The 15,820-nt window shown below is 47.5% G+C and overlaps 1 protein-coding gene across 6 annotated transcripts in view; it reads left to right on the forward strand.

Annotated features, from left to right (window-relative positions):
• TMEM63B (transmembrane protein 63B) overlaps nucleotides 1-15,820 on the forward strand; it is a 298,942-nt gene that overhangs the window by 110,978 nt on the left and 172,144 nt on the right. For 5 of the 6 annotated variants that reach the window (XM_029592874.1, XM_029592872.1, XM_029592869.1 and 2 more), the window contains exons 3-4: nucleotides 3,626-3,705; nucleotides 15,742-15,786. In XM_029592874.1, the coding sequence (XP_029448734.1) occupies nucleotides 3,626-3,705; nucleotides 15,742-15,786 (125 nt within the window). The remainder of the gene's footprint in view (nucleotides 1-3,625; nucleotides 3,706-15,741; nucleotides 15,787-15,820) is intronic. The other variant, XM_029592873.1, reaches the window with a different exon arrangement.

The following is a 15,820-nucleotide window of genomic DNA, read 5'->3' on the forward strand; positions in this document are numbered from 1 at the left end:
AGAGGCGCTAGGGACACTAGCGCGTCCCTAGCGCCTCTTTTCGGACAGGAGCGGTGGCTGTCAGTGGGTTTGACAGCAGACGCTCAATTTTGCCGGCGTCTGTTCTCGAGCCCGCTGACAGCCACAGGTTTGGAAACCGGATGCCGGCAAAATTGGGTGTCCGGTTTTCGAGCCGCGAGCCTATTTCAAATTTTTTTTCTTCTTTTTTTAACTTTTTTTTTTTTTTTAAACTTTCGGGACCTCCGACTTAATATCGCCATGATATTAAGTCAGAGGGTGCACAGAAAAGCAGTTTTTACTGCTTTTCTGTGCACTTCCCCAGCGCCGGCAGAAATTAATGTCTACCTTTGGGTAGGCGTTAATTTCTTAAGGTAAAATGTGCAACTTGGCTGCACATTTTACTTACTGTATCATGCGGGAGTACCTAATAGGGCCATCAACATGCATTTGCATGTTGCGGGTGCTATTAGGTTCGGAGGGGTTGGACGTGCATTTTCGACGTGCTATTACCCCTTACTGAATAAGGGGTAAAGCTAGTGCATCGAAAACGCGCGTCCAATTGCGGATTAACAGTGCACGCCGCCAGAGCGCACTGTACTGTATCGGCCAGATAGTTAGTAACAGAGCATAGTTCTAGTCTCTATTGAAAACCTCAACTATCCAGCCACCCACACGAGAATAGATCCAGACAGTGAGAAAGCAATATATCTTAGGAAAATGAAGAAGAAGAAGAGTTTTTAACTTGCAGAAGCAGGACTCTGGTGAGATGCTCGGTGCCCAGTAGGACTGAGGTATTCAGGACTACGCAAAGGTTCCACACTTTTTCAGTTGCAGGCGGGACCAAAAACGATGGGCATCAATGTTCTTTTTCAAGAGTGGCCACACGGGGCCCTGTTGTTTGCGTTTCCCCCCTGGCCTTTGATAGGCAGCCTGGTCCAGAAGATATACAAGTCAAACCAACACTGTCCTTTTACTGGTTCCTGATTGGGTTCGAAGGCCGTGGTATGCCGATCTCCAGAGACTTCTGGTGGACAGTCCCCTCGGGCTGCCATCTCTGGTGGACCTTTGCATCAAGGGCTCATTCTGCAAGAGGATTCGGGTCGATTCTGTCTTACGGTTTGGCCATTGAAAGGGCTTGGTTGTAGAAGCAAGGTTTTTCGCCTGCTGTAATTTCCACTTCAGGCTCAGAAACTTTCTATTTTTCTGGCCTAGGGTAGAGTTTAGAGGGTCTTAAGGCCTGGTGTTCTAAGCAAGGTATTTAACCACTCAAGGTGGCTATTCCTTTGCTTTTGGAATTTTTACAGGACGGTTTGTGTAAGGGTTTGGCCCTTAGCACCTTGAAGGTTCAAATCACAGCCCTGGCTTTTTATAGAGGAAGAGTCATTGGAGGACCTTTGTCTTCCCATCTGGACATGTCCCATTTCTTTCATGGAGTTAAACATCTTCACTTCCCATTGCGGCTTCCAATATCTCTGTGGAACTTAACTTGTTCCTCGAGTTTTTGACAGGTCTGACTTTTCTATCGCTGCATATTTTTTCCTTGCAGCTGCTTACCTTGAAGGCAGGTTTTCTGGTAGTAATCTAATCAGCATGTCAGGTTCCTGAGCTGCAGGCTCTTTCCTGCCATGAGCTTTTCTCCATGTGACTCCGGATACAGTTTGACTTTGGACGGTGCCCTCTCTTTTTGCCTAAAGTGGTTTCGGACTTTCATTTGAATCTGTCCATTTCTCCTCCTGCCTTGGACAGGGACAGAGATGACAATAAGTACTGTCTTTTGTGTTCCTTCATTGTTAGCGCCCTTTACAGCTGTGTTAGGAGGTGACAAAGGCTGTTCGGACGTCTGATCGCCTATCCATGCTCCATGGTGGCGGTAAGTAAGGAGCTCTGGCAGTGCGGGCATGATTGCCTGCTGGTGTAAGGAAGTTGTTACGACAGCCTAGGTGGCTGCTGAAGTTGCTTTACCGAGACAGATTAGACCACATTCCACTTGAGTTCAGGTGGTATCGTGGATGAAACTTTGTTGTTTGTTGCCTTTTGAAATTTGCTGAGTGGCGACATGGTCATCTTTACTCTCCTTCTCCAAACATTACTGCTTGGATGTTAGGGCTAGGGAGAATGCTGCCTTTTCGCTGGCAGTCTCCCATCCTTTTCGGGATTAGCTTTGGTATATCCCACTCATTGGGATTCACCTACCTGAACGCTAAGGAAGAAGAATTACTTACCTGGTAATTTCCTTTCCTTTAGTGAAGGGTAGGTCAATCCCAGACCTGCCCTTGGCTGCGAGTGCTTGAATTTGTGGTTAGCCTTTCTTAGGGTGAGCTTGCAGAGTTGACAACCGGTAAGTGACTTCTCCAGCCCTCAGTTTGTTAGGTTCCGTTCTTTGACTGAGTTCAGTATTCCTGTTGGTTGAGAAACATGAATGTTTGCCTGTTGATAATGTTCAAGTATAATTGGTTTGTCCACAGTTTGGCTTTTCTAGGGAATACTGGCGGGCTGATGTCAGGGCGGTACTATATGGCCGTGAAGTCGGCTTTTGCTTCCTCTCCATCTTCTGGCAGAGGTGCATAACCCACTCATTGGGATTGACGTACCCTTCACTAAAGGAAAGGAAATTATCAGGTAAGTAGTACATTCTCCTTACTGCAGTGAGAAGCTGGAAATGTGAATCCTGACACCAGTGCATGGATCTCACTGCAATGAAAGGCTGGGAAAGTGAATCCTGGCACCAGTGTGTGGATCTCACTGCAGTGAGAGGCTGGGAAAGTGAATCCTGGCACCAGTGTGTGGATCTCATTGCAGTGCAAGGCTGAGAGCATGAATCCTGACACAAATGCATGGATCTTGCAGCTGGGAGTGTGAATCCTGGCACCAGTGTGTGGATCTCACTGCAATGAAAGGCTGGGAAAGTGAATCCTGGCACCAGTGTGTGGATCTCACTGCAGTGAGAGGCTGGGAAAGTGAATCCTGGCACCAGTGTGTGGATCTCACTGCAGTGAGAGACTGGGAGCATGAATCCTGGCACCAGTGCATGGATCTCACTGCAATGAAAGCCTGGGAAAGTGAATCCTGGCACCAGTGTGTGGATCTCATTGCAGTGCAAGGCTGAGAGCATGAATCCTGACACAAATGCATGGATCTTGCAGCTGGGAGTGTGAATCCTGGCACCAGTGTGTGGATCTCACTGCAATGAAAGGCTGGGAAAGTAAATCCTGGCACCAGTGCATACTCTCACGGTTGGCAACATGAATCCTGGCACCAGTGTGTGGATCTCATTGCAATGAGAGACTGGGAGCACGAATCCTGGCACCAGTGTGTGGATCTCACTGCTGTGAGAGGCTGGAAGTGTGAATCCTGCTGCACCTGGAGGGTAGACATGAGAATCTTTGCACCAGAACGCCTGATGTTTTAACCCTTTGTACTCTGAATCTGGCACAGCTGCATATCCAGCTGCTCTTGAGAACGTTTGGTTTCCATCCGGCTTCAGGTCTTATTTGAGAAGCATTTATTGACTGAATAATTTGAACACGTCACATCTGTATCTCTGTACATGTTCTTGCACATGCTCACGTGAGTACTGGGATTGAAGTGCTTGCTCACACTTTGCTTTGCTTTTCATGTTTTTCAGGCCCTGCTTTTTGTCTTTTCCATTTTGCGTAAAGTAGCTTGGGACTACGGCCGCCTGGCACTGGTTACAGATGCTGACAGGTAAGACAGCTGCCGCTTTCCAGGGCTGCGTGACCTCCTCCTTCCAGTGGCCCCTCTCGTCATCTCCCTCCAGGAATGCTGTCCCCTCCTCACGTGCACACTCCCGTTTTCTTCTGCTCACACTTCCCCTCCCCAGGCCCGGATTTAGGCATAGAAAATGTAGACAGCTGCCCCCGCTGCCATGCCTTCGTTCAGGCCTGCCACCGCGGCGCTGCCTGTCTTCTCTAGCGCCCTGGCTCCACGTAACGGCAACTCCAGACAAAAGAAATTCAGGGCGAGGCCTCCTGTGGCCCTTGCATGATGACAGGCCTGCGGCAGCCCGCCCCCTCCTTCCACACAGACTTCCTGTTACCTTGGAAACCTGTGCGAGGGACGGGGCGCGGCTGGCCCTGAGTTGGTGTTCGGCATGCGGCCAGACAAGAAACTGATGTTGGCCTTAGGCCCGGCTGGCACCATTTTCGAACTGGATTTGACAGGGAAGGCTCCTGGCCCTTTCTGCATTGGAGACCTTGAGAACGATTAAGCATGGTCTGGGTGGATGCAGTGAATTTCATTGACTTTTTCAAACAAAAGTAAACCGGGGATAAAAAAAATGTTGTGGGGATGAGTTTGTTCATTTTTAAACCAAACAAAATGTAAGTGTTTTGTCTCATTTCATTTTGCTTGAAAGAGAATGCACCCCCCTAATTATGTGTGTGTGGGGGGATGTTCTGTTGATAAGTAAGTTGCATTGGCCATTTCATGTGGGTGATGTCATCCAAAGGACTCAGCTCTCCTACCTAGCTTGTAGAGCTTTGAGCTCTACTGAGCACGTGTGGGAGTTCCTGCATGGGCATTGCCTTGTGAACCTTCTCAGTTATTTTTTTTTATCCAAATACAGCATGGACATGTATTCCAGTCTCTTCTCAGTTTTTTTTTTGTTTCCTTTGTTTATCTACTTCAGTTTATTTTTCTTTTTAATTTTTTCAGTTGCTCGCTGCTCCTGAGCTCCACAACAGCATTTTTTAGTGTTACTACAAAAAAAAAAAATAGTTACGTCAAAAGATCTGGTAAAAAGAACCCATGGTGAACAGTTTCAAAAATTATATTTGTGGAAAAATGATGTTCTTCATTAAACTATGCCGATGCCCAGGATTGGGCAGGGCCTACAAAATGGAGGAAGTGCATAAGTCTCTTAACTTCTGAGGAGACCCTTTTATTTCCTGGAGAGGAGCTCTGATCCCTGTCAGTAGACATCTCCTGCCAGAATTTTGGTTGAAGACAATTAGTCATTTGGAGGAGATTTTTTCAAAATGGCCGTGACTTTGTTGCAACAGTAGTTTACTGACCACCTTAGACCTTTGTAGTATGTCAGACATCATAGTGGCAAAAAAAAGCCCTTCTTTCTTCAAGACAAAGTTCTCCAGAACCCTCTGTGGAATGTTCATGTAGTGACTCCTCAGACTCGTATGATCCAGTGCTCGCATGGCAACAATAAATGGACTGATATCCCCATCTCTGATTATATTCTGTTTCAAAGGCCAGGCAGCAGCACCTGGACCCAGTTTCTGTAGGGTCTCGATGCACAAGTGTATCTATCCATGGGAAGATAGTTCTCTGCTATTTCTTGAATGGTTTCACAACAGTCACAAATGACCATTGAGCCTCACGGTTACAGAATGTGGTTGCCATTAACATTTCTTCTTTCTTCTAACGCATCAACATTGTTTAGTTCAGACCACCTCACATGCCCCAGTCGTATCTCAAGGGGAAGTAGTTCCTTCTTCAACGGGCATTAACACAGATTTCTCCCAAAGAGCATGGCACGTGTTTCTACTCCCGCTATCATTCTCTAAGGATACACAGTGGTTTGAGTTCTATCCCCATTCTGCAAAGGCTGTTCAGAGCATTGTTCTGAGAGAAGTTCAAGATGAATGCCCCGCACTCCATTGTGATATGTTGTTTTAAAGCAGGGAGGTCCGTAAATACTTAGAGTCTGATGGAATCTCTGGCTTTTTAGTTGCTTAAAAGCCTTCACTAGTTTAAGGGTGTGCTAGTAACATACTTAGATCATTGAAAATTGTGTATTTGTGCATGCCTAGACAAATGGCTGGGGTTGAGATCTATTAAATTCTTTCAGCCCTTCGTTCCTAAATGTTATTGCTGCCAGATGTGAACAGCTTCAGAGAAGGAAGGTATCTTCTTCCCATCAGATCAACTGAGTAATACTTCTTTTGAGCCACATAGCAACAGTGGGACTTGTGGTCCTTTTATGTCCCTAACATGTGTCATGTGTCATCTTCAAAACTATTCATCAACGCATCTCCCTCGATCTACAAATCCCCCTCCAAGTATACAACTCGACAAGACCTACCAGAAATGTCTACCGAGGCGCCCTCAAAGTTCCCCCTGCGAAAATGACCAAACACATCACTCTAAGAGATCGTGCCACCTCCACTGCTGGCCCTTCTCTGTGGAATTCCATTCCCACAGATCTCAGACTGGACCCCTGCCTCTTAACTTTTAGGAAAGGACTTAAGACTTGGTTATTCAAGCAAGCTTTCCCAGACACAATCTAATATCACGTCATAGATACAAACCAAGGACTTCAAATATTCAGCCATTAATCATGCCATTTTTACATAGCATTTAATTTATTTGTATACCGTTCAACCGTTTATTCTTTCCTATCTCTTCCTTCTTATCCAAGTTCTGCTACCCTTGTTATTTGTAACTGCTCCTTCGATCACCACAGTTCTAGTTGATGTATTTAATGCACTCCCGTTTCATGTAAACCAGCAAGATATGTGCTCATGATTGCCGGTATATAAAAACCTTAAATAAATAAATAAATAAACCGGAGAGCTGTCTATCAGCTCTTGCTGGATTCAATCACGTCATGTCTGTTACACTTTATATTGGTTTCTTGATGATGAACATGCCCCTTCATGATTGGCTAGACCTGTTGATCCAGAGCATGCTCCCCTTTTCCGGTTTTCCCAGTATCCAATGTTACTCATTCCTTCCGTTCAGGAACCCTAGTCTATTACCAACAAGTTTTGTCCCAGATAAACTCTTCTAACTGCCGACCTTTCTGGTACTCTCCTATCTGAAGAAAAGGAGGGAATGATTGATCCAAACAGTCATCTGATATTCTATGAAAATAAGTTAGAGAGCATAAGGTCCATGACCCTCAGCCATATCTGTCAACGGATTATATGCAGGCTCTTGATTGCTAGGCCTCCATTCACAGAATAGACCTTCCCAGAGTCCCTGCCTCAGTAGTATATCATATTCACAGGGTGTTCCAACCTAACAAATGGGATGCCCTTTGAGCCCTTGTCCTTTTTATGTTGAAAAGCATCAAAAAGATTATGTAGTTGATTCCATCCTACAGAACAAATGCAAATCCACTCCGGTATGGGAAGCATACTTACTTTCTGTAATTTCCACAATCTTCAGTTAGGGCAAGAACCACTTGGAGAGTTCTTAGGTTTGAGAAGGTTTTTCTTCATTGTCATAGCATGACCCACTCAGAGTATGGTGTTCTCACATCTCATCTCCCTGCCAATTCCTCCATGAGTCCAACTCACTACTACCACAGGGGAAAGTTCATCATGCCTTTTGAACCTTCCTTCGCTCAATCTTGTAGCAAGGGGAGTTCAACGCTCAATAATTCTTTCTTTCTCCTCTTCAAGGGGGTCCAGAGCATCTTCCTGTTGACTGTATTATTTTCATCCAGGTACCAGGCAGCCCTTCTGACACTTTTTGCTTGTTCTACCAACAAGTCTCAGTGCTACATCAACAAGTCTGAATGCTTCATCAATGAAGCTGGTACCATATGGCCGCCGTGACTTGCTGCTTCTAAGAACGGGAAATACTGCTCTTCCTTCATTATTCACTATCACATTTTACAGAGGCTTTGCTGGCACTTGAATCCTCCAGTTTCGAATCCCCCCTATATGACATAACCTCACGGTCGAGCCAATGATGTTGGCCTCTTGAAGTATCTTACTTGCAAGGTGGTGTTCCTGGTTATGTTGTCTTCGACTACACAAGTCAGCAACTGCAGTTCTTTCATAACAGAAGGGTTCTCCACACCCATCTTGCATTTCTTCTCAAGTGATCTCTGTTTTTCATCAAAATCATGCCTCGTTCATTGATAATGGAAGGTTTTTTTTCATTTGTTCTTCTGTGAGAGGGTTATCCTATATCTCTGGAGTAGCGTTTTACCACATTACCAGGCTGATAAGCTATCTATGTTCTACAAACCCATCAGTCTGTGAGTAGCAGTGGCCATTGGTTCCTTATCTAGCCAGCTAGCGGGCTGTACCGCTCACTGTTATGTATTTGCTACCCTTCCGATTACAGATTGTCTCTAGACTCATCAAGTTAGAGCCATGCAATTTTGTTCTGAAAGCTAACATAAGAATTGCCTTACTGGGTCAGACCGAGGGTCCATCAAACTCAGTACCATGTTTCCAACAGTGGCCAATCCAGATCCCAAATTCATGTCAAGATCCCAATCTGTAGCAGTCATCTGGATGTCTATATATTCCACTGTCTGGACAACCTCTGAAGCTACAACAGTAAATTAAATCAGCTGTTTTGTGTAGCCTGTTCAACCAGTAGTCTTCTCTTCATGGCTGGGTTGCTTACTAAATAAATGCTCCACTGCAACCGTTAAATTGAGACTTACCACATGTAATGGCCAATTCATCCTGCTTATCAACGGAAAAAGCAAGTTTATTTACCATAAACAATGTTTTCTATAGATAGGATGAATTAGCGTGGAATAGCCACCCACCTCCCCTGGAGAGTCAACTATATAGCTAGATTTAGCTCTGATATAGACAGAGGAGACTCATGAGGCAACACCTGCACGAGAATTCCCACATATGCACAGTAGAGCTCCAAGCTCTATTACCTTGGAGAGGTGAGTCCATTGTGGGTGATGTCATCCGGCATGTATTGGCTAATTCATCCTCCTATCTGTGGAAAAGACCATTTACGGTAAGCAAACTTGCTTTACAGGATTCTAATGGAAGGGTTGGTAGTGGGGACATAATGATTGTTGGCTTTAATGATCAAAATTTCAGTGGGGGGGCCACCTATGGGCCTGAAAGTGTAATTGGAGAGTGGAGTGCAAGGAGGAAGGTTCACCTAGGGTAGTGATTTCCCAACCTGTCCTGGGGGACTCCCAGTCAGTCAAGTTTTTAGGGTATCTACAATGATAAACTTGCATGCAGTGAAGAGAGTTCATGCAATTCTGGGTCCACATAGGCCAAAAGCAGATAGGTATGCTTGCATCAGCCTGCATAGACTGGAAAAAGGTAGAGGTGGGTGGGTGTTGGCCCGCACAGGGGGGAAGCATCATGCTGTATAGGAAGAAAGCTGTAGCAGGAGGGAGGGAAGGAGTAGAGTGCTAGTTTCAGGAAAAGGAGAGAGAGTGGCGATCTAAATGGAAAAAGTGTTTGCCTAGGGCATTTAAGGGTTAAAGTAGCCCTATCGGCACCTGTGTGCTGCTGAAGGTGGTTTACTTTAAACAAGGGGGTTAGAATAAAATGCATCAGGAGTTGGTCAGTTTTGTGAAATTCCTAAAAGCTATTATTTGGGAAAGTGAGAAACCTCACTGCCACCATACAGAAAGTGATCCCCCAATTACTAATGCACCCTCCCCCAGACTTCTCTTCCCTCTGTCCCCACAAAATCATACATCCAGACACTTCCATGACGGATTCTCTTAATGATTGCTGGTTGGGTGAGAGTGTGCGTTCTCTGAGGATAAGTAGCATGCCAGTCCCCACCCATGAGTGACATCATTGGATGGCGCCCGGCCCGGAACTTTGATCTCAAAGATTCTAGAGCTTTCAACAAGCCCTACTGAGCATGTGCAGCTGTAGTCATCACTCTGCCCCCTTAGGCAGAGTCCCTCTGTCTCTTTTTTTTCCCACAGAGCTGTGTGCTCATGGTATTCAGCTTTGCTCTCTTCCTCTACAGTCTTTGTAAGTGATTTTTTTTCTAGAGTTGCAGCTGTTTTCTTTCCTTTACCTTACAGTAGCTTTCTACCTTTCTCTTTTCCTCTCTCTTCTGTCTGCCAGCTGCATGGTGGGTCTTAGTCACTGTGCAGTCTGGCAGAGTCTGTCTATTCCTTTAAAATAAATAAATAAATAAATACAATAAATATACTGCACCTGCAGTTTAGCTTTTGTGATTCTCTCCTTGCTCTGTCTGTTTTTGTACCTTTTGTCCAGTGCTGGCAGGACTGACTGAGCATAGTCCTTGGGTGAACCGTGTAGGCCGCTGAGCCTGGGGACTCACCTGCATTCTATTCGGGCAGGAGTTCCATGTTGTTTCACTGATCGATCGGCATCGATGAAGGTCAGAAAGTGAAGAGATCAAGGACCATACAGTTCCTGTGGGGAGAAAGCTCATCCTCCCCATATTCAAAGAAACTAGTCTCCAAGGGTAGGAGCCCTGGTTGACGTAGCCTCCCCTCCAGCTTGCTGGTGATGGCAGTGCAGTCTTCCTGGGAGAGAGGGTGAGCAGAGCCTGGACAAGCAGCTTGCTGCCGCACCTTAGGTGCTATGCCCAGTAACAGTTACCCATGCACATCTGTGACCAGTGCACCGTTGATCTGATGCATCGATGTCAGGACCGCATTGGGGACCAGGTTTGCCATTGAGCATCATGGTCAGCATTGACACCGTTGAGGTGCTGGGATGCCCTCAAGGTCATTGAGGTGCGGGACCGCCCTTGGTACTGTAAGGGCCTTCTGTGCTGTAGGTATCTGTTGTGGAGTAGCGGCTGGGTCTGAGACCAGGTCTGTCATCAAGCGCCATGGTTCTCCTTGATGCCATCAGGGCCGACCTTGATGTTGACACCCTCGCTGCTATTGACTTAAGGCCTCTTGGCCATTGATGCCGTGGAGCTAGTGGCTCCATTGATACCACAGTTCCAGTAGTACCATCGATGCCGTGGTGCCATCGGTGCCCTCAATTCCATTGAGATGCATGCATTGCCATCCTTGAATCTGTCGGTGTATATGCCTCAGTGCCGTGACAGCCCTCGTTGAGTCAAGGTGCGTGGCCTCAGTGCTGCAGTATCCCTCAATGCGTGGCCTTGCTGCCACGGGCACCCTTGAGACCGTCGCGGTGAATGGCTATAATGCTGTTGCAATGTGGAGTTGCCCCGATACCATCGGCACATTCAATGCCATTGGGGTGTGGGGCTGCTGTGGAGGTCATCGTGTATATTGGCCACCGGTGCCTTTTGTTGCTGCTCTTGATTTATATAGAGCACCACTAACAAGGCACTGGGATTACTGCTGGGCACCATAGTCCTTGAGGCATCGTCCATCAGGGCTCTTGAGGGCCCTCGAGTGCCACTGAAGCCCACAGGCAACAGGGGTTTCTGCCTTGGACGAATCAAGTGCCAGTGTCGCCATCTACTCAGGACACCCTGGTATGCCAAGGCATTCAGACGCAGCAGTCCAGTGCCCTCGGGGCTCCTTGATGATGTCCCTATGGGGCTTTGAGGAGCACTGTGCTGTCCCATCACGGCTACTGCTATTGTGCACCATGAATGTCGATCTCAGATGCCATGTGCCGTTGGGATCGGGGGGTGTCTGAGGCCCTGCCTGGTTTCATGCCCTAGCAGGGTGATCGTTGGCCATAACTGCTGACCAGAAATGCCATCAAGCTTGCCACATTGATGCCCTCGGACAAATAGATGAGCTGAGAGCAGCAGTCGATGGTGCTGTCAGTCATCGGTTCCTTTGGGCATCGATGTGCTGTGTTGGGGCTACAGAGTGTCTGCTATAGGCTCCTCTGGCATCCTTGGTACAATGGTCCATAGAAGCCTTCGGGCACTGGCTGCTTATCAGGTGCTGCTGGGCGGTCGAGGTCCGCGGGTGCTTGTGGCGCCAGGGATGGCACTATATAAAGCCAATCTGATCCTGATTCGGTCAAGCACCATCTAAGCCCTGGGTGCCGCGTCATTCGTGCCCTTGATGTGACCCTTCGTTGGTAGACTCGTATGTGCTATGAACCCTTTGGGCACAGTCACCCCTGCAGGCTTCAGTGGATGTGGTCGGATGCCACGGGACATAACCGCAGGGCTCCATAGGCACAGTTGGTCGTCATGGTCTTCGCTGCTATCATTCTTTGAGGGAAACGAAGGTGATCCTTTCCCGTTGCAGTTTTGAGGGTTGTATTCAGCCTCTTGGAGCACTCAGATGGCGACTCCATGGAATACCACCCACCATCATGCCATGCCCAGTGCACCAGTGGTCCTGGGTACACTATCGTCACACTGGGAATTACTGTGACAGTGAAGCATAGCATGCATGATCAGGTATGGCAAAATGTCAACTCCGAATGCCTCAGGCGGTGACACAGCATTCTCCCTGAATTCTGCCAAGCCAGGGTCCTACTATTTTCACGTCAAGGTCTTGACTTCCTCGTTAGTTCTGCACCGCGAAGTGCTAGGAAGCACTTTTGCCAGCGTGTAGCCACCTACTCCAAGTGGAGACCACTGTATGAGTACTGGTTAATGTTTTGTTTTGTTTTTTACAGTGAAGGGCTCTTTTTTCCCACTGCTGTAAGGGTGTTTCTGTGTATATGGGAGGAGGAGTAGCCTAGTGGTTAGAGCAGGGGGCTATAAACCAGGAGACCAGGGTTCGAGTCCCGCTGTGGTTCCTTGTGACATTGGGCAAGTCACTTTACCCTCCATTGCCTCAGATACAAACTTAGATTGTAATATCTACAGTACCTGAATGTAACCTGAATGTAACCGATGTGATATCTCAGATCGAATAAAAAAAATAAATAAATGTGTTTCCCCCAGGACTGATCTAGGACAAGATTGAACCCTAAGGGGAGGGTAGTGTCTGGAGTCCTCTCTTCCCTCGGGAGAGGAATATCTCTCTCAACCCCTCCTGTGTCTCGAACCCCCTTCGTAGGGAAGCCCCTGACATGCAGGGGGCAGTCTTGATTCTTGAATCGGTGCATCTCTTGGGAGGCCAGGGAGCAGTGAGGCGGTCATTGGACTCCTCTGTGATTACCGTGACCCACCCTTCTGAGGGTAATTGCCAATGGTGGATTGGTTGCTTTTGAATCTCAGCGATCAGTGATTGTACCTCAGCTGTCCTCGGAAGAGTTGAATGGTTTTAGGGATCCGGAGGCCCTGATTCGACCAAGTTCCAGGGAAAGCCTTATGGGTTCCCCTCTGGACTCCCAGTTGTCCACGCCTAGAAAGGATGTCCCTCATTCTCTGTTCCCAGAGAAGGGATGTCACAACGTCTACTGGCGGTTGCTCTCGCTTCCTAACAAGCGCTGAGAGCCGGTCGAGCGATAGCACTCTCCTTCAGTCGCCCTAGGCACAACAGACCTATTTTGCGAGGGAGCCTCTCCGGAGGTTTCTCCCGTCCAAGAGTCACCTTGATGCCTGCTGTGCTCAGTGGACCGTTGTGGCCAGTCCTTTTCGCCTGCGGGACCCTGCCTCTGTGAGGAGGGTTCTAATCTATCTATCTATTTAATTAATTAATTAAAAGCTTTTTTTATACCGTCATTCATAGTTACATCACAACGGTGTACAATATGTTTATATCTATGGGATATTCACATACTCAGATATACAATAAAATTAAATAACCTTAAAACATCTAAAATACAAGTCAGATAAAATAAAACTTAAATCTTATTAAAATTATTCTAAAAATTGACAAGCAAAAAACATTTGTTCAAAACATCTAAAAAATACAATCCCATGGTATAGAGCTTAAATCCTATTAATTACTCTAAAGGTTAGGTGCAAAAGCTCGCTCAAAGAGCCACGTCTTCAGTCCCTTTTTAAAATTCCTACTGGCGAGTCTGCCTTTCAACCTCTCACCATATCCGTGGCTTAAGGGAGTTGTGGCACGAAGGACCCTGCCACAGCAGTGCTGCTCTTGGTTGCAGTGGCTTGCAAACTCTACTTCCCCATTTTAGGGATAACCCTGTCTGTGGAGAGGGGAGTCCTGGTTCATGTGATTGTCCCATTACTGAACCATGTGCTTCCTTGGGGGCAGTATTTGCACTCCTTGCTGAGGTATTAATACCTTTGCCAGGTCCTTGGCAATCTGTTCCGAGATCACCCTGACCTCACCCTGGTGCCCTTCAAGTTTCCGGGCCGGTGGAGAGATCCCGTTTGACAGGGGTTGGTGCTTGCGACAGCCTGCCTTCCTGTCTCTTAGTGCAGTGTCTCTGGATTCCTTCCCCGTGGAATTCACTCTGTCATAACTGAGGGCTCTGTCTTGGGGGGGGTAACTCCCTGCTGGAATCGGCAGTGATTTGCTTGGGGTTGGGATATACCACCTAGCAACTTGTGCTTACCCCGGCCGTCCAGCTGTCTGCCTCCTTGTGTTCTCGCTCCCTCCGACGTCCGGTTGAAATGTCGGGGGGGGGGGGGGGGGGGGGGGGAGGAAAGGCTAAGGCATTCGTGGTATATCTTAATGTATACCTGCAAGGAAAGATACACTTTTTCCCTATATTTTCACCAAACTCTGGCCAATACTGCCTTTTACTTTTCTCACTTCTCTGGGTTGGCCAAAGTGCCTTCCTGCTCACTTGAACTATCCTGTACACAGGATGGATAGCCCTGCCCTTAGCAGGGTACAGTGTGGGTGAGCTTCCGGCCTAATGTATCTCCCAGCTTGGGGGTTTCAGTTAGCGATCCATTCAGGAGTTGCCTTTCATCCCCTAAAACCCTTGACGGTGTCCTGCATGGTCAGCTATGTTTGGTGCTTTGACTCATAGGGTCTGTCACAGACCCTGCCGGGGTTGCTGATTATTCTTCCAAGCGTTACTTGGGTTTTTCTGTCCATTGTGCCAAATGTGGGCGCACTTCTGCAGATGCATTCTGTCCTTCCGATGCCAGTGGACCACAGTTTCTTTCTGGAGAGCTCTCGGGCCCCTGTTGCTTTTTCGGTTGTCTTGTAACAATGAAGGAAACTGTGCAGTCTTTGTCCACGAGTCCTTCTCTTGTTTACATCTCTAGACTTTTTCCTGTATCCAGGAGGTTCTAGACCTCCTGTCGTTAGGGTTCCTACTGTCTTTGTCGACAAGTCCTTCTCTTGTTTACGTTTCTAGACTTTTTCCTGTATCCAGGAGGTTCTAGACCTTCTGTCGTTAGGGTTCCTGCGGTCATTGTCCACGAGTCCTTCTCTTGTTTACGTTTCTAGACTTTTTCCTGTATGCAGGAGGTTCTAGACCTCCTGTCGTTAGGGTTCCTGCGGTCTTTGTCCACAAGTCCTTCTCTTGTTTACGTTTCTAGACTTTTTCCTGTATCCAGGAGGTTCTAGACCTCCTGTCGTTAGGGTTCCTGATCTGAAACCCTGCTTGTAATGTTTTCCAAGATGCAGAGTATGTTTCTTGCTGGCACTCGCATCACTCCCCTGCCCTCTGGCGCCCCTGGTATGCATCGGGGTTTTGTGTCTCCGTGTTTTCTATGATTTTCTTTTTGTAGAACCCAACTCTTTTCCCGCCTGGATCCCTTTGTGGGGACGGCTGCCTCACAGGCAAAAGGGAGAGAGATGGTGCTTTCAGCACGGTGTGGTTTCCTGCTATGTCCTGCTCAGACAGTCTATAGCTTGGGAATCACCCATGCGTGAGGACTACTATCCTGCTTATCCTCGAAGAAAGTAGAGTTGCTTACCTGTAACAGGTGTTCTCCTAGGACGACAGGGTGTTAGTCCTCACGAAAACCACCCACCTTCTCTGAGAGTTGGTTTCTCCATGTCTTAGCTATATTAGGGACTGAGAGGCTCTGCGTAGGGGGCAGGGTGATGACTACAGCTGCACATGCTCAGTAGGGCATGCTGAAAGCTCTAGAATCTTTGAGATCAAAGTTCCGTGCTGGGCTCCATCCGATGATGTCACACGTGTGAGGACTGACATCCTTCTGTCCTCGGAGAACACCTGTTACAGGTAAGCAAAGCTGCTTTACTGAAGACGGCCATGGGTTGCAGCTTTCGTTGCCTTGATGCAGTGCTGACTGTTTTCCCCCCCTCTATCACAGGCAGAGGCGACGGCAGCAGCACAGCGAGCGGGAGGAGCTGGAATAGTACGTTCTCTGGGGTGCTGGCTCTCACACTCTT

The sequence above is a fragment of the Rhinatrema bivittatum genome, chromosome 3 (assembly GCF_901001135.1).
Source record: "Rhinatrema bivittatum chromosome 3, aRhiBiv1.1, whole genome shotgun sequence".
NCBI lineage: Eukaryota > Metazoa > Chordata > Amphibia > Gymnophiona > Rhinatrematidae > Rhinatrema > Rhinatrema bivittatum.